The sequence below is a fragment of the Cucumis melo genome, chromosome 7, assembly GCF_025177605.1.
Source record: "Cucumis melo cultivar AY chromosome 7, USDA_Cmelo_AY_1.0, whole genome shotgun sequence".
Taxonomy (NCBI): domain Eukaryota; kingdom Viridiplantae; phylum Streptophyta; class Magnoliopsida; order Cucurbitales; family Cucurbitaceae; genus Cucumis; species Cucumis melo.
The window spans coordinates 22,282,023-22,304,681 of record NC_066863.1 but is presented as its reverse complement, the minus strand read 5'-3'; the positions used below and the strand labels follow the sequence as shown (position 1 = coordinate 22,304,681).

The 22,659-nt window shown below is 34.9% G+C and overlaps 4 protein-coding genes and 1 long non-coding RNA gene across 14 annotated transcripts; 2 read left to right on the top strand and 3 right to left on the bottom strand.

Annotated features, from left to right (window-relative positions):
* Positions 1–99: 99 nt before the first annotated feature.
* On the top strand, positions 100–2,482 carry LOC127150149 (uncharacterized). Its single transcript, XR_007822154.1, has 2 exons — positions 100–341; positions 1,594–2,482. It is a non-coding gene; the product is annotated as an uncharacterized LOC127150149 (long non-coding RNA).
* On the bottom strand, positions 1,077–4,993 carry LOC103492959 (ribokinase). Its single transcript, XM_008453551.3, has 4 exons — positions 3,220–4,993; positions 2,018–2,203; positions 1,620–1,815; positions 1,077–1,412 (listed from the first exon to the last, which is right to left on the bottom strand). The coding sequence occupies exons 1-4, from the start codon at positions 3,856–3,858 to the stop codon at positions 1,321–1,323; spliced, it is 1,113 nt and encodes a 370-aa protein (XP_008451773.2). The 5' UTR covers positions 3,859–4,993; the 3' UTR covers positions 1,077–1,320.
* A 158-nt stretch (positions 4,994–5,151) lies between these two features.
* LOC103492958 (ABC transporter G family member 10) lies at positions 5,152–7,167 on the top strand. Its single transcript, XM_008453550.3, has one exon. The coding sequence runs from the start codon at positions 5,152–5,154 to the stop codon at positions 7,165–7,167; it is 2,016 nt and encodes a 671-aa protein (XP_008451772.2).
* A 359-nt stretch (positions 7,168–7,526) lies between these two features.
* LOC103492957 (cold-responsive protein kinase 1-like) lies at positions 7,527–13,175 on the bottom strand. Of its 10 annotated transcripts, XM_017045714.2 has the most exons (10): positions 12,965–13,174; positions 12,760–12,810; positions 12,264–12,285; positions 12,049–12,114; positions 11,652–11,769; positions 10,679–10,794; positions 10,357–10,570; positions 10,036–10,273; positions 9,121–9,271; positions 7,527–8,178 (listed from the first exon to the last, which is right to left on the bottom strand). In XM_017045714.2, exons 5-10 carry the CDS (start codon positions 11,722–11,724, stop codon positions 7,828–7,830), a joined length of 1,143 nt encoding a protein of 380 aa, XP_016901203.2. In that variant the 5' UTR covers positions 11,725–11,769; positions 12,049–12,114; positions 12,264–12,285; positions 12,760–12,810; positions 12,965–13,174; the 3' UTR covers positions 7,527–7,827. The 10 variants fall into 10 exon arrangements, with proteins under 10 accessions (XP_016901203.2, XP_050942981.1, XP_016901202.2 ...); XM_051087024.1 differs by having other exon boundaries at positions 12,049–12,285; XM_017045713.2 differs by lacking the exon at positions 12,264–12,285.
* A 3,236-nt stretch (positions 13,176–16,411) lies between these two features.
* Positions 16,412–21,806, bottom strand: LOC103492956 (protein DJ-1 homolog A-like). The gene is made up of 8 exons (XM_008453546.3): positions 21,507–21,806; positions 21,192–21,392; positions 20,612–20,761; positions 20,328–20,510; positions 20,024–20,104; positions 18,860–19,060; positions 18,649–18,789; positions 16,412–16,833 (listed from the first exon to the last, which is right to left on the bottom strand). The coding sequence occupies exons 1-8, from the start codon at positions 21,645–21,647 to the stop codon at positions 16,627–16,629; spliced, it is 1,305 nt and encodes a 434-aa protein (XP_008451768.2). The 5' UTR covers positions 21,648–21,806; the 3' UTR covers positions 16,412–16,626.
* Between the last annotated feature and the right edge of the window lie 853 nt (positions 21,807–22,659).

The following is a 22,659-nucleotide window of genomic DNA, read 5'->3' as shown; positions in this document are numbered from 1 at the left end:
TTGTGGTCCTCCTCTCCTCTCTTTTTCTCTAAGCTTTGCCACACACACACTGTAGATTTTATGGTCCTCAAAGCTCAAAGCTTTCAAGGGAGGCGTCCAATTGGTGTAATATAAGAAATTAAAAAGAAAGAAAGAAAGAAAGAAAGATCAGATGTGAAACAATAGACGTTACTACGATGTAATTATGGGGACAAAATCCGCAAATATAATGTAGTTCTAATGTGATCCTTCCACTATAAATTAGACGCTTATATTTTAATTTTACTTTATTGTTGTGTTTGGCAAAGGGAATTGTAGAGCAGAAGTTGTGAGTTCCACACTTTGTTTGGCTTAAGAAACTGGTACTCCTCACTCCTTAAAAAAAACAATAAAATATTTTATTGTTTGCATACCTAATACAAATTATAGTAAGGTATAATCCATATTCGTATAAGATTCATTCCTAATAAGTCGTAATCTACAAAATCTTTTAGTTTTGTGGTTACTTTTTCTTTACTTCCATTTTTTGTATTTAAATTTTATCAAATGATCTAGGACTTATGGTTTAAGATCATACCTTCAATTGAATGGTAGAGCTGTCTTTCCATTTTTCCATTTTTTTTTTAGCGTTAGGGTATAAAGGGAATGTTCTTTTGTTTTTCTCAAATTATTTTTGTCAATCTTAGACATGTAATCACAAACAGAGTTTAGTGTTCCTTTTTTTTTTTTTTTTAAATTAAAAAAATATACCAAAAAAACTTTCAATAGTACCCAGCAAGTACCCCTAAGATAGAGGAGTAGCAACCCGACAATTGACCCCTCAAAAAGGGTAGGGACCAAATCTACCAGCTGCAGGAGCCATAGGTACGAAAGAGGAGAACCCCTTCAAACCCCTACTCCACATTTATCAACTTAATGACCAAAACTATTACACACTTGTGCAGCCTCCAAGCAATTTCATCACTTATACCCTTGACACGCGCGTATAAACATGAAAAAAGTGTTTTAAATCTTTTCCTTATATCAAAAACATTTGAAATGTCATTAAAACAATGCAATCTTAGTCTTCCAATGGGTTAGGATATGCGGCTCATGAATTTTGGTGAAAGAAAACAGTAAGAAATTTTCTTCTGGGTTAGTTCTTACATTTTGTATGCTTCTTCAAAAATAAGATCTGCAAAGCCTCCCAAAAGACAAAAGACCTAAAGAAAGCTGAAGCTCCAATTGGTCTGGCTAAGAATACTCTTATCAAATAACTTAAAAGTTGAAAAGGGCGGCTTTGTGGATTGTTTATTCACATCAAGAAAGTTAGCATGTTCATTAAAAATTAAATATGTTCCCTCAAACAGATTGAAGGAGATTCAGCACTGATTCCCTATCAGGCATGCTGGGAATGGCTCCCTTCACTTGAACACAAAGTGAGGCTGCAGCAGCTGTTCAAAGTAAGAACAAATATCAATCAATTGACATGGAATAGAACACGGTCCTAAGCAGATAAACAGCCCAATGCTTGTCATTTACCGATATGGTCTAATTTTAATTTTATTGGATCAAGAATTTTGTAATGTAAGAAACGGATTCTTTCTCCCCACCCAATGGTGATGATGTTATCAGGTAGACAATGTGATAAGAAGACGTACCAGCAAATTTCAGGCATTCCTCCTTTGACTTTCCTTCAACGAGTGCCACAGCAAAAGATGCGGTGAAAGTATCGCCAGCTCCAGTAGTATCAAGTACTTCCGCAGCTGATATGATGGATTGTCTGATTGGTTTTTCCCCTTGGGTAAAAAAAGCAGATCCTTTGTCCCCGAGTTTTACAAGAACTTGCTTGACACCCTGAAATTGAGCATTTAGAAAAGTCATGAGAGATGGAAAAAACACTCTGGGATCCGATCATGATCTTTGATGAACAACAGCCAAGCCAGCAAATCCTTGATTTTACAAGTTATCAGCAATTTGTTAAGACTAAAGTAACAAATTTAAATTTTTAAGAAATATGAAATCAAGGAAAACTTTCTTCAGTGTATGGGTGACTGACCATTTTATAGCATTTTTCTACAGCTTGTCCAATTTGTTCGAAGCTTTCAGTTGGGCATCCTGTTAGGCGACTTAGCTCACTTTCATTTGGACTAAAAATATCAACATGGTCAAGCAGTTCTTGTGGGATAGGAGCGTCAACTCCACCAGCATCCAATATAACTGGAACCCCAGCACTCCTGGCAGCCTGCAGCCATTATGGCTAGTGAGATAATTCTTTTTTTATTTTGGAAGAAAACAAAACAATTCATTGATGAATGGAACAATTCAGAAGGTCGAGCCATTATGGCTAGTCAGATAATATGAAACAATATCTCAAACAAAAGATTAAGAATTTGGAATAGCTCCAACTGTAAAAAAAAGGGAAAAAATTATCTAATGGAGGGATCAGGAGCAAGGAGTTCAGAATGATGCACAGGGGGACCAATTTTTTTTCATGAATCAACCATCCCAATTTCGTCAAAAAGTAGTTGAGTGTGAAAATTCTGAATGACAAGATAAATTATTTACAGATCAAAAAACTTTGTTGAGCTACTTTTCTATCGCTGAAATTGAACTTAACAGCTCTAAATAAAAGGACCCAAGATACTTCAGATAAGTTCAACGCTCATGTATCTTTGACATTTTGTTTTTCATTTTAGTTTTTGATAAGAAACAATTTCATTGATGAATGAAATAATCCAAAAGGATACGAAAGGTCCATATCACAGGAATACAAAAGATGTACAGTTAGCAACAAGAAAATTTAAATTGTGATCTTTGAGGAATTGGAATTCTTTACAACAAAAAAGAGCATTGAAAATGGATGGATCAAGGATTTCGTTGTATGGTCTAGCACTAGCCTTGAAAATTCTAGCATTCCTTTCTTCCCAAATCTTTGATAAAACTGCACAAAAGAGGCTGTTCCATAAAGCCAGGGTATTGTAAACCCACTTCTGTAAACACTTCGAAATTGTTTTAAAAGAAAATAGGGATCCATCGCAGAAGGTCTTAAGCTTTCTACTGCCAGAAAAATAAAAATCAAATTCTAACAAATGTCATCGTACTTGACTTCAAAAGTAACTGCTTTTCTATAGCACAACAATTCAGCCATTAGAGTAGTGCAGAATCAGTCCAAATAATTAACCAATCATAAGAGTAATGTAACTGTAGAACTAACAAGTTAATGCAGGAAGAAAATTAATACTCAATCAAATCCCTGACCTTTGCAACTTGGATATTGACTGAATCGGGAATCTCCCTCTGTAGCAAAACGATCCCAGCATTTCTTATAACCTCCAAATCACTGTCAGATAACGCGTCAGGCCAACAATTCATATTAGCACCACCAACAATGATGATAGAATTCTGCCCGCCAGACTGTAACATCACCACCGCGTGCCCCGTCGGCGCTGCCGCCACAGTAGCCAAATGATCAAGCCGGACGCCACCATCCTCAAGCGCCGCCGTGATCAGCTTCCCATGAGCATCCTCGCCAACCTGACCCACAAAGTAAGTTGGGTACTCGAGCTTGCCACCGCAGCAGGCCTGATTGGCCCCCTTACCGCCGGCCAGAGTCTGGCCACTTTTAGCGGAGATAGTCTCTCCCTCCTCCGGTAGCCGATCGATCTCCACGTAGATGTCAGCATTGGCTGAGCCGACGACGACCAACGGGGGTGGCTCGATGGGGGTCACTGGAGTTGGGGATTTGGATGAATCGATGGAGAAACGGGGAACTGGGAGTCTAGAATTGAAAGGGTTTTGTGGATTTGTGAATTGAATACGTGGGGAAAGGATTTTGGTGGACTTAATGGGTAGTGCGAGGAAGTTTTCCGGCAATGGCGACCGTGAAATTGCGTTCATGATTTCGTCGGAGAAGGAGTGGAGTTGACAATTGAAACGTTTTTTTCTCTTGCTCTTTACCCTTTTAGTCGCTCAAATCTCCGGTTCCTACGCTACAGCTCTGCTTTGTCTTATGACAAATTCACAAGCTGTAAACTGAATGACAACATCTACCAATATCCAATCAACTAATTCTAATAATATTTTGTTTAACGAATAGTTCAAGATATATTTAACCCTGATGGATTGAAATAGTTTGAAAACATGCCTAAATTAATAAAATCATTTCATAACTTGTCGCATAATCAATTCATATAGCATGATCTTTCGTAATCGAACATAGCTAAATTAATTAGACGCATTAGCAACCAAATGGGTTGGATTGAATTGTACCATACATCGGCTGAATAGAACAAGCTAAATTTTGATTAGATACATTAACCAAGAAAACCAATGCACACGATAACATTTATAAACTAAAATTTCAATATCTAAAAATAAAATAGTTATCAAGCACGTCAATTTTTTAAACATAAATAAACAAACAATCGATCCTTCTCATTTGTTTAAACTATTTGTAAGTACAGTAGAGAGTGCGAAAATTCGAATCATATACAAATTATTAGTATCCTTGTATTTATATTTACAATAATTTCCTGGAAGAGATTTGAATTTTTGCACATTTTAATGAAGAGGAAGAATCAAAGAATCACGAAAAAGGAAAATAAAAAATCAAAATGGTTTCGGTTACGTAATCAAAATATTTCAAAAAATAAAAAATAACTAACTCCAGGATAAGCACAGGTGTAGGATTTTGAAGAATGGGTGTACGAAAGTTCCATGGCCTCAATGGTCAGCATAGAATTTTGAAAACAAATGGATGAAGTGTTAAATTGAGAGTTGGGCAAAAGATGGTGAAGCAACCCAACACACAATACTCTTCAAATTAGGCAGTCAACATGCAGCTCACCAGAAATGCAACTTCAAATGAAAAAATCATTTTATTTGATGCAAGTTCAAAACTCATCTATCCAAATGATGATAAAAATTTGTCATCCAACCATGTCCGCTTTGAATCAAAGATGAAAATATAAGTTGATATGTCCATCAATATATCCATAAAATTGAAATCTTGATCATCAATATCGACTTGGATATTTTAAACCTCGCTTCAAACAATATCTACAATTTTGTCCAATATGTTAAATAAATATTTAAATTGATATATATCTCATCTTTAGCCTAAAAATGAGAAATGAAATGGAGATCATGGTCAGGTCAAATATTGTTGTTCAAAAGCTGCCTAGCTTATGAATGGAAAATATCTATGTTTTTACTCTTCTTGCCCTTCCATATATAACTTCTCACAATATTCATAAGTTTGGTGGGTTAGCTCATCTTCTTATAGGCATTCTTAGAAACGAATTCTCTCTCTCTCTCTTTCTACAGCTTTATCTCTCTCTCACTATTTTCCTGTCTATCTTCTTCATGGAATTGCCAATGAAGAGGCCTATTTCAGGTGATCAGAGAAGCCATTACAGAATAGAAGCAAAAAATCTTTGTTACAAAATAAGTGAGAGTTTTGATGGGTTGAATTGGGTGTGTGGTGGTGGTGGTGGGAGTTCAAAGAGAGGCCCAAAGTTCATTTTGAAGAATGTAAATTGTGAGGCCAGAGCTGGGGAGATTACAGCCATTGCTGGTCCTAGTGGGGCTGGCAAAACAACGTTGCTAGAGATTCTTGGAGGAAACATACCTTTGAAGAAGATTTCAGGCCAAGTGCTTGTAAATGATCAGCATATGCTTGAGAAAATGTTCCCAAGAATTTCAGGATACGTCACGCAGGACGATGCACTTTTCCCATTCCTCACAGTTGAAGAATCACTTATGTACAGTGCTCTACTGAGGCTTGCTGGTGGGAGAAAAGAGGCTGAATCTAGAGTGAGGAGGTTGATGAAAGATCTTGGGTTGGAACAAGTAGCAGGATCGAGGGTTGGAGGAGGATCAAACCGAGGCATTTCAGGAGGTGAAAGACGGAGAGTTTCGATTGGAGTTGAATTGGTTCATGACCCAGCTGTGATTTTCATTGATGAACCCACCTCAGGGTTGGATTCAGTCTCAGCACTTCATGTTATGTCAGTGCTTAGAAGAATGGTCATTAGCCAAGGTAAGACTGTTCTTTTAACCATCCATCAACCTGGTTTTCGAATCCTTGAACTTTTCGATCGTCTAATTCTGCTTTCTAGTGGAGTTGTGATGCATAATGGATCACTGGATCATCTTGAGGAGATGCTTAAGCTTGCTAATCATCAGATCCCTCACCATGTCAATGTGCTTGAATTTGCCATTGATGTTGTGGACAGCTTGGCTATGCATACTTCAGAAACTTTCAACAGACTCCATTACCTACAAAACAGGGTTGAGAATCAGACAATAAGAGTTCCACGCCTCGACAAGGACGAAGAACATATTTCTTACCAGAATTCTAGATCCAAGGAAGTTGTAATACTAGGACAAAGATTTTTCAAAAACACATTTAGGACCAAACAACTCTTTGCTACAAGAGTCATTCAAGCCTTGGTGGCTGGAGTAGTACTTGGGACCATATTCTTCAAAACTGGGAATAATAATGGCAGAACTGCATTGCAAACCCGGCTCGGGTTTTTTGCCTTTAGTCTCACTTTCTTGCTATCTTCAACAACAGAGGGGCTTCCAATCTTCTTGAGAGAGAGAATGATCCTGATGCGAGAGACATCGAGAGGTGCTTACAGAGTATCTTCCTATGTTCTAGCAAACACCCTTATCTTTCTCCCATTCCTTTTGATGGTCTCTCTTCTCTTTGCAGCCAGTGTTTATTGGTTGGTTGGCTTTAAAAATGAAGTTTCTGGGTTCTTTTACTTCTCTCTAGTCGTTTGGATGGTCGTTCTAATGTCCAATTCATTCGTAGCATGTTTCAGTGCTCTTGTTCCAAATTTCATTACAGGAAACTCAGTAATAGCAGGGCTAATGGGTTCTTTCTTTCTCTTTTCTGGTTACTTTATCTCAAAGAAGAACATCCCCAACTACTGGATTTTTGTGCACTATTTGAGTCTTTTCAAGTACCCATTTGAGTGTTTCTTGATAAATGAGTATGGAGGAGAACAAGGGAAGGGAAGATGTATCGAGTCCAAAGAAGGAGTATGTACAACATATGGCGAAATGTTCTTAAGACAACAAGGTCTAAAAGAGTCACAGAAATGGACCAATTTGGCAGTAATGTTGGGATTCATTGTTGGGTACAGAATCCTCTCTTTTGTGATCTTGTGGTACAGATGTAACAAAATCAGAAGCTAGATTTTATAGCCTATAGGGTAGATATTTGTTTTTGTTTCTAGTTTTTTTTCTTCACTTCATTCAAATTTATTTATATTTTCTTTGTTCAGATTTGTTAAAAATTTAAAATGTTGCATCTTTATAAAGAAGTAATAAGATACACAAAGCACATTCCATGCAGATCCGCTATATCTTAATAGTAATAGTGAGGAAGTACTTGGTTCATCTTTTAAGAGATCATTTAATTTGAGAAAGAAATAAGCTTCTGCTTTTTTTGCTAAAAATTTGGTTGTAGTTTTTGTTTTTGGGATTTCTATTTGAGTTTCTCTTGTTCTTTGTCTAAAAAGAGGGGAAGGGAGAGAGAGATCAAACAATCAAAATGCACAACACATCAAGCAGCTCTATATCCTTTACGTGCAAATATTGATACATTTGTTCATACTAACATAACCAAGAATACAAAGAATAGTTCGATATACACCTCGAGAACACAACACGTCATGTGATTTTCAATGAAAATTCATCACTAAAAATTCCTACAATGACAAGGTTAGATACCGACACATGAAAGTGGAAAAAGTGCCATAGTAGAATAGACTTCATGTACTCATGATAGAACAAAAAATAAATATATACCTCCCTTTAATTAGAAGGCTTGCTAACCAACAAATAATTTCTAACTCAGTTACTACGATCAAATATTGAATCGAAGGTTATCGTAGCATATGAGGTGTCCATGTGTCCTGATGATGAAGAGTTTTCAGCTGTTGACTCGCCTTTCTTGCCTAGTACATCTTTTCGAAGCATGAACTCTGAAAGCATTCCTGGTCTGGATATTGTTTGATCAGATATATCAATTTCACCTGTTAGCATCTTGACAACAGTAGCCATAGATGGCCGGAGTTTTGGCATATCTTGGGTGCAGAGAAGACCGATTTTTAAGTATCTACAGGCCTGCTCCGTCACAAAGTCTTCACGTAATGATATGTCTACCAATTCCAACAATTGCCCTTTCTCATGATGCTCCCACACCTGTAGCATTTACCACTATTGTTAGAATTACCAGCACATTTAGACGAACAAAATATTCCAAAATAGCCATTGCATGATAAAAAAAATTTCTTCACATTTTATTGCAAAAGGATGCAGGCCATATGCTTCAATATTTCCATCCTTGCTCAACAAAATTTATAGGGATAAGTATAATCTTCTTCAAATAAATAGATTTTCCTCTGCTCGCCAAATTCCGAGTTATATATAAATCAACAAGCAAATGCAGATGCATGGAGCGTAAAAATAAACAAACGGAAGCACAGACCTTGAGGCCTGGGGAAAGAGAACTAGAAGCAGAAGCCGAAGTACTGAAATATATATGTGTGTGTACCTATCAATCTTGATAAAAATATTCAATTATGTATTACCCGAAGAGAATGATCCTGAAAGTTGAGGGATAATAGCATGGTCAATGATAACACCCAACTTTCTAGAAAATTCAACTCAAAATGTAATGTAAATAATTTGCTGGATATTTAGACTATGATTTCATTTTTGTTTTAGTTGAAGTCTGAATTTAATGTTATATCCAATGCCAGAAGAAGGGACTGTTTACCGTAAGTTTTGAACAAATATTGGAATGCATTTCAGAAACTATAATGCTGCTCTCAAGAGCAATATACATAGCCAAATACTATACTAAAATTTTTGGATTCTTAGGCTGAGGATGGGTAGGTTTAAAAAGCACTACATGGAAGGAATCTAGAAGTTAACAAACCATAGAGTAACATTAATACAGTCTCGTTGGCTAGGTTTTGATGCCCATCATGATGAAGTTAGTGCACATGTTTATAAAGTAATTTGGTATCAATTACAAGGAATGCCCAGTTATCGAAGGTTTTTCATTTGAGTTGTACAGTCAACTCCAACTACATCCATTCCTACTTTTTATTTTCATCTAAAACAGCAACTAAAGCATACCATTTCAAGAAGATACGGTTCTTCAGCAGGTAACCGTCTATTTATGTTGTACCTCCCACAAACAATCTCCAAAAGTAAGACACCAAAACTATAAATATCTGTTCTTCTTGTCGCTTGCCCCCGTATGGCAAATTCAGGTGCAAGATAACCTCTTCATAAACAATACAGCAAAAGAGTTAGTTTTAAAATCTTTTTTCCCAAAAGAAAGTAAAAATGGTAAGTTTGCAAGGGGAGGTTGCAAGACTCGATAATAAGTGTCAGACTTGTCAGAATTTGTAGTTAAAAAACAGGGAGAGCTAAGGTTAGTGGAAACAGAAGTTCTCTTGATAGGCAAGAGGTCTGTCAGATCGTTTCATACCTTGTTTAATTACTATCGTTTGAATATCACAAGGTTAGACAATTGCTTCTAATTCAAACTCAACGCACAAATAAGGGTTAAAATTATTTGGGTGTTAAAAGGAAAATAAAGGAGGAAATGTTCTGACTCCTAAGAGAACACCTACCTCTAAAGAACAGCACGAACTAGCATAGAACATACAATTTGTCAGCATCACCTTTTACTATCATTGCAAATTCCAATTAGATCAGAAATTTTTTTATGACCAAAAGTATGAACTTCTACAAACATATGTAGTCCGTATATCGTGTTTAGATTCTTTGATACACATTGCTAATTGCATACTGTCTTGTATGAATGTTTAATATACAAACAAGATAAACCATCATCCAGACTCAACACAAGAGCGGTAACAGAAATATATTACATGAGGACACCAAACAAAAACAGTCATCATCACAAAGCTTTTCAGAAAAAGATACTAAATAACATAGGGAGAGTAAATGTCATTTTCATAGGATTTAGCTCTGTAATTTTCTGAGATTAAAAATTTAACATCACTAGCATGGACAACTTACACTGTCCCGGCAACACGTGTACTAACATGAGTCAAGTGAGCAGGGAGTAGTCTAGCAAGACCAAAATCAGCAATTTTTGGGTTTAAATCCTTATCCAGCAGGATATTGCTTGCCTTGATGTCTCTGTGTATAACATGCGGCTGAACTTCCTCATGAAGGAACGCTAGCCCCTGTGCAATGCCAATGCATATTTTACGCCTTGTTTGCCAATTGAATTGAATATTCCTATGTCCTCTACCTATTGTATGAAGGTCTATTAGAATAAGTTGTTTCTGAAAAAACTACAAAACTGAGAGAATAAAACAAAACAGGATATTTAACCACCAAAAAGCATCTTGTCAAGACTGCTATTTTCTAGGTAAGGATAGACCAGGATCCGGTGCTGCCCTTCCACACAACAACCACGCAACTTAACCAGGTTATCATGATTTATAACTGAGATCACATTGATTTCTGCCAAAAATTCCCGTGTCCCTTGGCTTGAATCCATGGATAGTACCTTTATGGCAGCCAAAGTTCCATTTCCAAGCCTTCCCTGCTCAAGTGAAATAGTTCAAAACAGAACTCAGTACCAGGTGAGCTGAGGAAACAACTTTTGGACATTAGTTATCAGCAAGAAACCACAAAGCTGCTTCAGCTATACCTTGTAGACAGATCCAAAACCTCCCTGTCCAAGTTTGTTTTCAGACCTGAAATTTTCAGTTGCTTTTCTAAGTTCTTCGTATGAGTACAACCGAACGTTCGGAATATTTGAAATCTCTGTATCAATTATAGAGCTTAAACAACATCATTTAAGGAGTTCAAATCATATGGCATGAACGATCTCAGTGCTCAGAAAATATCACTAATTTTGATGATTTATTATCTCTTCAAGATCATGAAACCAGATCTTGTTTTCAAATTTTCTTCAAATGACAGACCATGAAACAGCTTGACTTCATAAAGAAGAAGAGGAAAAGAGAGAAATTTAATCTAATTTTAATATCAAAATTGAAGACACGGAGTGCAGACACATTAGCCAAATAAGGATATAGAAAATCAAATTGCAAGTTTTCCACAAAAAGAGGATAAAAAAGAACATGGGAAAAATTAATGGAGGCAAGATGTTTGTGGCAGAACTTTGAAGAGTTTTTTTTACGGAAAATAAATCTTTCTAGTAAACAATCTGAAATTGAATCCTCATACACTCTTAGAGAAACACTGCCACGTAAGAGCAGTGAGAAAGAGGGATGAAAAGAATGAAATCCGTTTTTCTTTCTCTCTAATTAAAATCTTGGACTCAGACAACAGTGCCCATTTTTATCAACAGACCTTTCCTTTTTCTGAAGGTTGTAACTATGATTCTAAGCATCTAATGTTGGTCATCTATGCTGCACTTAAAGCAAGGTTACACCAAAAAATTTCAAGAAACTCGACAAAAATTACATATAAGGAAGCCATTGATTTCTGATGAGTTAGATACTCTTTCATCAGTGTAGACCTATTCATTTAAGCAACAAACTTGTGTTGGTGCTGTGATCGGTAATGCAGCCAAAGTTCTAGCCAAGTATCTCATACAACAGCCATCATAAATTATTGCAGAATCACTTGTGCTAATTCAGTCTAAACCAGCATACCTTCAACAACGGCAATTGTTTGTGCAGCCGACGAATCTCTGTTTCTTTTAGGACCAAAACAGAAACAAGTCATCACAACTTATATTATGTTCAACTTCTGATCCAACAAGCAAAACCTCTGCCATTAAGAAAGAAGAAGAAAAAGAAGAAGTAGTAGTCAATTTTAGAGACACCCACAGTATGAGTTTATCTAGTACTCAAGTTATTTATGGAATTATCTAATAAGCAAAAGAAGAGGAACAATATAGGAATCTGATAGTCGTTTGACATCAGAAAATGAAAAATATTACTGAAACTAGTGTCTGATTTCTTAACAAGAAATTATGTGTTTTATCAGAAGAAAAAGTTGCATCCTTAGATGTAAGAGAAGCTGGCCTACTAATGGTCAAAATCAAACCTCGTAAAAGTAGAAACGAACGAGTAGACTGTGAGTACGATCATGATGGGACCCACTCGTTATAATCTGGTGTTTAAGCATATCAGAATTCAGAACAAGCTATACGAAAAAGTAATATAAATAAACAGTTAAAAACAACACTGTCCATTATAGTCTGGCCACTTCGAGAATCTTAATTGATCTCCAGTAAGTTTCCACTTTCCGAGATAACGAACCTTCTTGTGTAAATTGGCACCGCTTATGAAATAATCGTAAGAAAGAAGCGAAATTAAGGCGCTCATAATTTCAACGCTGACGCATATAAGCAATTTAGAAAGACATGATAACATTCATTTTGAGAATCCTTGAAATTATCTCGATCCAAAGAAAGTAACTAGAATGAGAAACCAAGAGCGTTTTTGTGTTTCACTTGATTTCATCAGGATTGACTGAAAAAACAACAGCTCTCTTGAGCTTAGAGTAATCCATTCAGGCAGCCGATATTTCAAAGTAACCAAGGAATTAACAAGCTTCTAATCAGTTCTAACGAAAATGAGCTAAATTCAACGCGGATTATGCAACATAACTCCAGAAAAACCTACAGAAAACTGAAGAGCAGAACCTTGAGAATTTAGGCATACGGTGAACGATAATACAAGGAAGAACATTCAAAATTATGTAAACTCTAACTCAATTCTCATCCAAGTACAAGAAAACAACAAATGAACTTACCTCAACCGCCACCTCTGACTGGAGGTAGAGCTCGAAGAAATAGCTTCCTGTCTGACGGAAAGGAGGATAAAAAGAGAGCGTGGTTTAATTAGTCAGAGCCGCCAACGAGAGAAGAATGAAACCGGAGGACGAACAGAGTGGAAACAGATATGAAAATTTGATGTTGTGAAATGCAACAAAAATTGCAGAAAGAGATGGAGATTACAATTGAGAAATAGCGCGTGGAATTGGTCGGTCCAAAAACGAACGGTGCGTTTGCACAAAGGACCGGAAAGAAGAAGATTATACTTCTACGCCGGCTACTCACATTCGCCAGCCAACCATAAACCCACTTTCTCTCTCTCTCTCTCCTCACTCTATTTCCTTTTCTTTTTTTTTTCTTTCTTTCTAAAAATGGCTTTTCGAGTAGTCTCTATATTTCATATCTATTGAAACATTTGATTATTATACAACTATGATGGGAGTATACATTGGTGTTTTTTTGATAGGTGATTCTACTTCCCACCTCAAAAAAAAAAAAAAAAAACGTAAATGTCGATAATTGTATCTTAGAAAACTTTATGAGACATTCAAAATAGGCAACAAATCCTGACTCCTAATAAATTTATAATACACATCTTATCTACTTTTAAAATTTTATTTACTAATTTAAGTTTATTTTTTTAAATTTTTTTAATTTCAAAAATATCTGTCCAAATCATCCTTTAATCCATATTTCCATCAAAATTCTTTTAAAACCTTGGACATTTCTCCTTTTATAACATAACTAAATTCAACCTTAAGCATTTCTTAACCAATTTAGAAGGGGTCAACTATTTTTTTTTCTTTGAAAAAAACGTCTTTACATATTTAGAAAATATCCACATTTGAAGGATACTCAAATTTGACATTCCTCCTTTTCTTGATTAAAATGGTAGTCTTTTTATTGGAAAAGAATATTGAGCTGCAAAAAAACTATATATTCAACAAATTATTAAAAAGGTAAGTTTATGTCAATCTATCAACTTTTGGCATATAGTATTTATTTGTATATTATGCAGCATCACATCAACTCTTGAAATATTACAAATAAAGAGGTATAATGTTTTTTTTTTTTTTTTTTCATGTTGTTTCTGAAGATGATGGTTGATGGTGGATGCCCACTATATAAATAATAAGCAAAAGAAATGGCTGAATGACACAGATGAAATTGGTTAATAAAGACTCTCTTTTAGTATGTTAATTGATATTTAGTTAATTTGCTAATTTGAGAAATCACACAAAATGATGAGTAAAATGAGAAAAAGTTATATTGGTAGTGTTTAATTAATAAGTGATGGACCTTTCTAAAGCTTTTTAACATTGTAATGGGGTGAAGACCATTGACTTTGTTGACATTATTTTTCTTATCCTTATTTAGGGACTATAATTGACTCCACTGATTTAGTTAATAAGTGGATAAAAGTTATATAGGTTGATATTAAGGGGTCATTATGGATGAAGATACTTACTTTTTTTTACTTTTTTTTTTAAATAATTTGATTGATTAATCATCTTTTTCATGATAATTCTTTTTCTATCTGCAAGGGGATTGTTTTAAATGGAAAACCCACAAAATATATATACATATAAATAGAGCAAAATTTAATTATGTTCTATCAATGCTTATTATTCATAGATAATGACATTTTACTCGATCTATATTAATTTTGGTTCATTTGATTGTACTTGAAAATAAATATTTTCTAACATCGTAATTTATTTTAAAAATGAAATAAAAGAAGTTAATAATCACTTTATAAGATAAAACACAGGTGAAAGCTTTCCTATATGGACTTTTTTATTTTCTATGAAGGCTTCCTTAGATAAAACACACGTAAATAAACAATTTTTTTAAATAATAAAAACAAAACAAACTATTTACACTTAAAAAATTAAAAAAAAAAATCATTTAGTTATAAATTAATTTTATAAATATTTAAAAAATTTTCATATATAACAAACCACTACAACAAACTAGTTGTTTTTTAAATATTTTATAGCTCTTCTATTTTCGATTTCTTTCTATCTATTTTTGTTCTTCTTTTTTTTTCACTATGATTTTTTTTCCATCGTTTTTTTCGTTTTTTTTCTTTTTTATGTTTATTTACATTTGGGAATGAGCCAATCTAAAGATCCTAAAAGTTCTTCAAAAAAGCATTTAGATTAGAATACCGGAGTACTAACCAATTGTACCAAACAAGTCTACCAAATATATTATTAGTTGTTGATGACATGGTTGGCGACATTTTCTTTTTTTTTTTGTATTATTTATGGTAGGTCACTTTTTCCATTTTCAAAATTGTTCTATGCAATGTAAATATTTTGTCATTTTGTTATATTTTTTAAAATTTTCCAAAAAATATATAAATATATATAAAGTAAGATCATCTTCATTTTTTTATTTTTTTGTTGAATAAGTGTCATACATTTTTTATAATTTAGGGAAACTTAGAAGAAGGGAGAACAGAAACAAATACAGTCGTGGAATTTGGAGATAAATAATAAATTCTCTTTACCTTTCAAGAACTACTTCAAAACGTATGGAAAACTTCCAATTTTTCTTTCCGTCAGCATTAAATTTTGAATATTCTCTTTCACAATGTCATTTCTTTCAAAAAAAAAAAAAACAAAAAAAACAAAAAAATTACAATAATCATAATATCTTTTAAAAAATATGATTAAAAAATATAACAAAGCCATGAAATATTTAAACAATTTTGAAAACGAAAAAAACTCATATCCACAATCAAAAATAAAAGAAAATGTGATGTCAACTAGGCCATAATATATTTTTGGTTGTCTATCCAAATCTAAACAATTTTGATACACATGATCGTTCATTTTTTTCAAGATTCCATTTAGATTTGTTTACACGATTTTTTGGTATACAATTGTTTAAATTTGACTCAACAGTTTCCTTTAATTATTTTAGTCCAAGATCGTTTATTATTTTTACGTTTAGATTTAGCTACTCTAATCTAACGATTTTTTCAAGATTCTTTATATACAATTTATATTTAACTATTTTTTGCACACAACCAAATCTAAATGATGTAAAAGAGTAAGAGAAAAAGAAAAAAATCGATAAAAAAATCACAGCAACGAAAAAAAAGACAAAAAAACAAACCTTAAATATTTAAAAAATGATTAACTTTATGAATTTTGTTACACGACCGTAAATATTTTATTGGTTTGTTATATTTACGAAAAGATAATTTTAGAACATTTATGAAAATAGCAATATGAAAATGACTAACCTCATAAAAATTATAAGATTTTGTTTATTTACAATGGAAAATTCTCAATGTCAGAGTTTGAGTTCATCATTCTTGAGTGAAATTCTAATTTTGAGTTGAATATCCATCAACTCCCCTCAAGACAAGATTAACCCAATATTCTTGTAAAAACTTGTGAGATTTTTATTCATTAAATTTTGCCATTTGAAATTTTCAATACTTCCTCTCGAGACTATGCCTTTTTGAGTTTATCATTCTCGGAGTCCTTGGATCAAATATCCATTCGAGCTTCCTAAGATTTTCTACTGCTACTATCACAAAAATATAAAGTTTCAGTCCAAGTTACCTTTTATCTTTTCAACATATCACCCCAATATGGATTCAGAAAACATAGATTAAGAAAGAAAACCTCAAGTTGTGACCCTGTATTTCACTTGTCAGGTTAGATAGAACTCACTATATTATTCCACAAACATATATACAAAATTTAGAAGTGGATTCACAGATTCAAATGAGAATCCAACTCTCAAGTTATTACAAAGTTATTCGACTCATCCATGGTAGTTAAGAAAATGGAACACTCACAGTGAGAAAAACGCTGGATTGACCTCTAATCCTGAATGAAGACCATTGTTTTTCCCAGCTGAACTGCCGTGTCTCTTCCAAAAAGCTTCTCTACGATTGCCAGAGAAAACTCCATCGTTGTTCCTGGTCCCCGGCTTGTAATCAGGTTTCCGTCAACCACCACTCTGTTATCAATCTCGCTTTTGTCGGACAATTTGTCACATAATGCAGGAAAAGCAGTAGCTTTCTTATCCTGAGCAAGGTTGTTAATTCGTCAAACGGAGTATTAAAATCAAATTTTAGTGTATGCATCGTGAATTAAAATTTTTAATTTCATAAATAATATTCAAAAATAAATATAAATAATCAAGTCTGAAATATATTTTAAGACAAAAATAGAAAGAAAAACAGTAAACAACTTTAAAATAAGTGAGAATAAGAAAATACAATATAATCTCATATGTATGTAATGTAAAACAACAAACGAAATTATCAAGCCAACTTAATGTGATACACGTAGTGTACTGTGAGAGGGAAAAAAATAATGGAAGAAGAAAAATAATAAATAAATAAAATCTCCTCCCAAAAGAAGATTATCGTATTGTCTTTTCCATTTCCCATAGTTTTTTTTAAAACAATCATCGAAGAAAAATGAAAGAAAACAACGGCATACAAAAACAAAAAAACAAACCCACCAAAATACCCCGACTAAAGGAAGGGGTTCAAACCAAAGGAAATGTTTCCTAGAGAATAATTACAAAAAAGCTTCAAAACTGAAGCTCAAAGGAACGTGATATCTCGCCAAGGACCAAACCTCACAAGGGTCCCCTTCATTCCCTCCTCTAAACACATTATAATTCCTCTCCCCCAAATATCCCAAACCACTAGACACACTATGTGAAAGGCGGATGGAAAAGGAACTTTTCAATTATGGCACAAATGTCTCCCTGCCCAAAAATGCAAACATCAAACTACTGCAAGGAAAAACTCCACACCCTCTTCCCATACTAACAGCCCAAAAGAGATGATCCAAGTTTTCCTCCTATCCAAGTCTTCCTCCTATCCAAGTCTTCCTCCACTTTCCGACAAAGAACACCGAAAAAAAGTCTTCCTCCACTTTCCAACAAAAAACACTGAAAAAAGGCCCCACTAGTGAAGTTCCCGATCGAGAGTGTTCACATGACCAAGGAAAACTTGTCAACTAGAAAAGCCTGACTTTCTTAGGAATCTTAATCCTCCAGTGACATCGAACAAGGACTCCCCGAGGGGAGCGGGATCCAATAACAACTTGGCAAAGTATTTACAAGAAAACGCTTCAGTAGGATTAGGACTAAACGCAAACATCTCTTCTTCCCTCCCTAAAAGTGCATGCCTCCAAGACCTAGTGTTTCACAAATTGAGAATTCCTCCCGAGGACCCAACCGACTCAAAGGACCTCCCACTCAATCCTCCTATTCCTCCAAATACTTCCAATACTTCTAATGCAAAAAGAACTTCTTTTAGTTTCCCTAAGAATGCCAATATCCGAACTCTCTTCTCCAATAACCTCCTTAACAAGTCTCCTTTAATTTGTCCTTTCAATATTAGACACTACTGGAGTTTCGAATAGGATATAACCCATAGTCTATTCAAATTAACTAATTAATGACCATGGTCAAAATCAAAATTACTAGTGAAAATCCTTGCGTTCTTCCTATACCAGGTTGGAAATTAGGGAAATACGACTGGATTATGGAAATCAGGGAGTAAAAAAAGGCTAAAGTTGTCAGCTAAACTTTTTAACTGATGATATGCACAAGTTCAAAATAAGGAGTGTTTGCCTGTAGATCATATGAAGAATATTTCAAATTGTTTCAGTGTCTCATTTTCAAAAATTTATAGTGCAATTTTCTGAGCTCACGATTGTATGAAAAAGCATGAAACCAATGGCTGATTGATTACAAGCGATGCACTCTGGTTCAGCTAAAATTGTGCAGTATGAGATTTATTATTTTCAATTTGGTGTGATCTTAGTGTAGATGGCCGTAATCAGGAGAAAAAAGCAATTGAAAATATGCGCAGATGATACCTTCAGCAAGCCGTGAGGTTCTAAGACCAAAGCAGGGGATGCACATATTGCTCCATAGGGTCTGTTTGATTCTCTCTGCTTTTTTAGCAAATTAATCAGTTTTTCAGATTTTGCTAACGCTTCTGCGCCACCAAGCCCTCCCTGCAAGCATGCTGGTCAAAATTAGTTCAACTCAATCGTTAATACATACGATCCAAAAATTTAAACTTACAGGCAAAACAATTAGATCGTATGACTGTTCAGCAGCTCCGTCAAGAAGTAAATCTGCCTCCAGTTTAACTTTTCGTGATGCAAGAATCTCTAGCGTGTCCTCAACAGAAGCCACCATCACTTTCCCTTTAGCTCTCCGAAGAATGTCAATGATCATAACAGCCTCCATTTCCTCAGTACCATTAGCAATAGGTACAAGAATCTGAAAGCAAAGTATGAATATTAATCACTATCACCTGGTAATTCTAATTTCAAATTAAAAGAGGCCTATCATTTAGTGGGAATCATTGTTTTGTGTTAGTATAATATGTGAGATAAATTTAAAATGTACACCAACACTGTTTACATTAAATTATCTACTTAATAAGCTAATCCCAATGTGATAATTCTTTATATTGTTCAATACATAAGCAACCCTCAAAAACACTGAAAATGTCCCATGATTATGGACTGTGAATTGTGGACTGAGAATTGTGAATTTTGATAAATAACAATTAAATCCTTATCTTAACTGAGGTGTTGAACTTTGTGTAGATATAACCATTTTTTGCTGTGAAAAAGATTTAAAGTTCTTCATGCATTAATTTGGTTTCTAAATCTGGACTTAATCTCAACTTCCAGTCAAAAAATGTTACTTTCCGACTCTTTAAAAAACCCCAGGACATATCACGGTGTCACACGTCCCAAAACCAAAACCTAAACCAGAAGGAAAAGATAGCTTGCCACTATCCAATATGATTCCGCAGGTAAGCAGATGCTACCAGTTTATTCTAGTAATCACTCAGGCATACATGTCAAATAACTCCCTTTCTCGAGGCAATTTAGCTTTTTGCAGCTGCCTTCCAGAATGCTGTCATGTTCTTCCGTTTATTTTCTCTAAAAGACAACCAAGTTGCATTTCATCACAAATGAGCTTCCAACCTCCAGAAGCTATGTTAATCAGAAATTATTTTCTAACTATCTCTGTCATAGACCAATAGACCTAGCATCCAACGACTCCAATGAGATACATACTGATGTACAGATATTGAAATAGATATTTGCATCATATTTTAAACATGGGGGAAAAACACTTGCTCTTTCAGTAAGCAGAAGGGCCAATTATTAGATGAATTAGTTACAATGATTGCAACCACGATATCTGAACAGAAGGCATAAACCTTACCCTTGGGCCATCATCAAATGTCCACTTCACTTGATTTTGCTCAGCTATGGTATATTCATGACCATGGTTGGAACGCAACAACTGATTAGACAATAAAAAGAAGCATATGGATAAGCAAATGATACAGCAACTCAGGGTTTTCACAAGAAAAAACAAACATTATTCTGGAAACAGATGAATATCATATGTGATGAGAAGGAAACAAAACTAATAAACAAAGGAAGTCGACGTCTCCAGTACATTAGTTCAATGCACACACGCATACACAAACATAGCAGAAAAATATTGGAGAAAAGCATTGTACCAGAGGTCCAGAAACTTCATCGGCTTTTTCTTTCCCATACAATTGCTCAACAAGTGCAACAGCAAACTCCAAGGTAGTACCAGGCCCACGACTTGTCACAACTTGGCCATCAATCTGTACCCGGGATTCAACAGCAGTTGCAGTAGATCCCAGTTGCTCCATAAACGATGGGTAGCATGTTGCCTTTTAAGGTCAAGTTTTAAAATAAAAAATCAATTGAGTAATCAATTCAGTATAAAATCAAAATATGACTTGAATCTCAAGAAAAATATCTGCTAACTTACTTTCAACCCCTTCAGCAAACCCCATGATCCAAGCACCACTGCAGGTGAAGCACAAATGGCAGCATAAAGTCGACCATCAGCAGCTTGCTTCTTCACTATGTTCTCCAAAACTGCACAATCTCTTAGACTGGTAGCACCCGGCATACCTCCCTAGAGCATGAAAATAGCAGAAATTTCATGCTTCAGTAAAACAGACGGTGAATGAACCAAACTCAGTGAAAAAATGGTAAATGAGAATCTGAAGAACCAGAGTAATTCATAATGGTAGCATCATTAGGCTTAAAATTTCAAAGCAGATAAATCATCCATAATCCAACCAATATAGCAATGTAGAAAACTGATAAGAAATATTTATGACCTAACGTGATGGATATAAATGCAGTGGTAAGACTAGTCCCATTATACTGAGATAACTTCCAATAAAATCAAAAGCCTAATAATATCATTACTGGGAGATTCAAAATGTAAGGAATCGGACTTCCGATCATAAACTTCTCTAAAACAAACTAGCGTGGAAATCACAAATGCAATACATAGCCAAAGCATAGAAATACAGAAACGAAGGAGAAAAAATGAGTACAGGAAGTGCGATGAGATCGAAAACAGTATCTGCACAATCTGAAATGAGGGAATCCGCAACAATCTTGATCTGATGAGCAGCATCAACACGAATATGATTCTCCACGGAAGCAACGGTAACATCAGCTCCAGCACGTCGAAGCACGTCAATGGTGATGACAGCCTCAAGCGGCTCGGTGCCGTTCGCAACCGGAACCAAAACCTAAACAACCAACGACGAGGTTGCAAACGCAAACAAAATGTCAAAAATCAAACAGCACAAAAAGACAACAGGGTAAGAGAAGAAGATATTTCAATAGAGCAGCTATAATAGGACCTTGCGAGCAGGAGGAGACGCCATGGAAGCACGGATGGAGAAGAAGCGGTGTCTGTGAGAATGGAGTTGAGGAGTGAGCTTTGTGGCAGTGAGAGAAAAGCGTAGAAGGGGCAAATGAGGTACTAAATGGGAAATTGCCATATTTGTTGGGAGGGCAGAACGGGTAATTTACAGTAGCTCTCGATCTTCTAGAGCCTAGAAGGCATTGGAGATACCAGCTTGAGCTTTTTGGCTATGGCGGAAATAATTTGGTGTATCATCCTCCATGGATGTTTCTCGTCGTAGGAGATCACGTTCACTAAGATTTTGCCACGTCATTGACTGTTTATATAGTATACGATGGTTAAATTACCGATTCAAAAATGGTTAAACTATAATGATAAATTTCATGTCTCTAAAAAACTATAGTAATAAATTTATTAGAACGCAACTAAACTTTGACATACTAAAATCTAACGTGTAAAATTTAGTGTCAATCACAAATTGTCACATTATTTACCAAATTAACAGCAAAAACACAAATAATTGAAGTTGAGACTACTTTAAAGTTAACCTGTGTCCCAAATTAAAACTAAATAACTAAATATCTAAATTGCTTTATAAGTCCATTGTTTTAATTGGATTAAGCGGTTCAATTAAATAGTAATTATTTAGACTTAAATTCAATGGAGTAAAAAAAATAGGTCTAATTTAGTTCAAAGGCTAAATAGGGCCCAATTCTATATGGTTGGCCCAAGGGGATCTGATCCCTGGACCAACCAAGCCAAAGCTTGTAAAGCTCACCGTACAACTTTATAAATAAATGCCTAAAGAGAATTCTCCCAATAATAAAAAACTTCCTAACTCCCGAAGCTGAACTACACCAACCGAAAGAGAATCAAAGAATAAAGTATTAGAGATCGAACCACATCACATCATAATTTACATCAACATAAGTTCAACTCTATGAAACAAATCTCTCCCACGATTGTTCAAAGGGAATCATCTAGAAACATGATCAAGGTTATGTCATCGCGCAAAGCATCCTTAAGCAATTGATGGAATCTTCTAAAGTTGGGGTTGTCATCAAGGAAAATCCTTTGTATGATAACTTTGATTCTTTCTCTAGTTTTCAAAGAGGGAAGCACACTTGTAATGTGATGTGTAATACCCG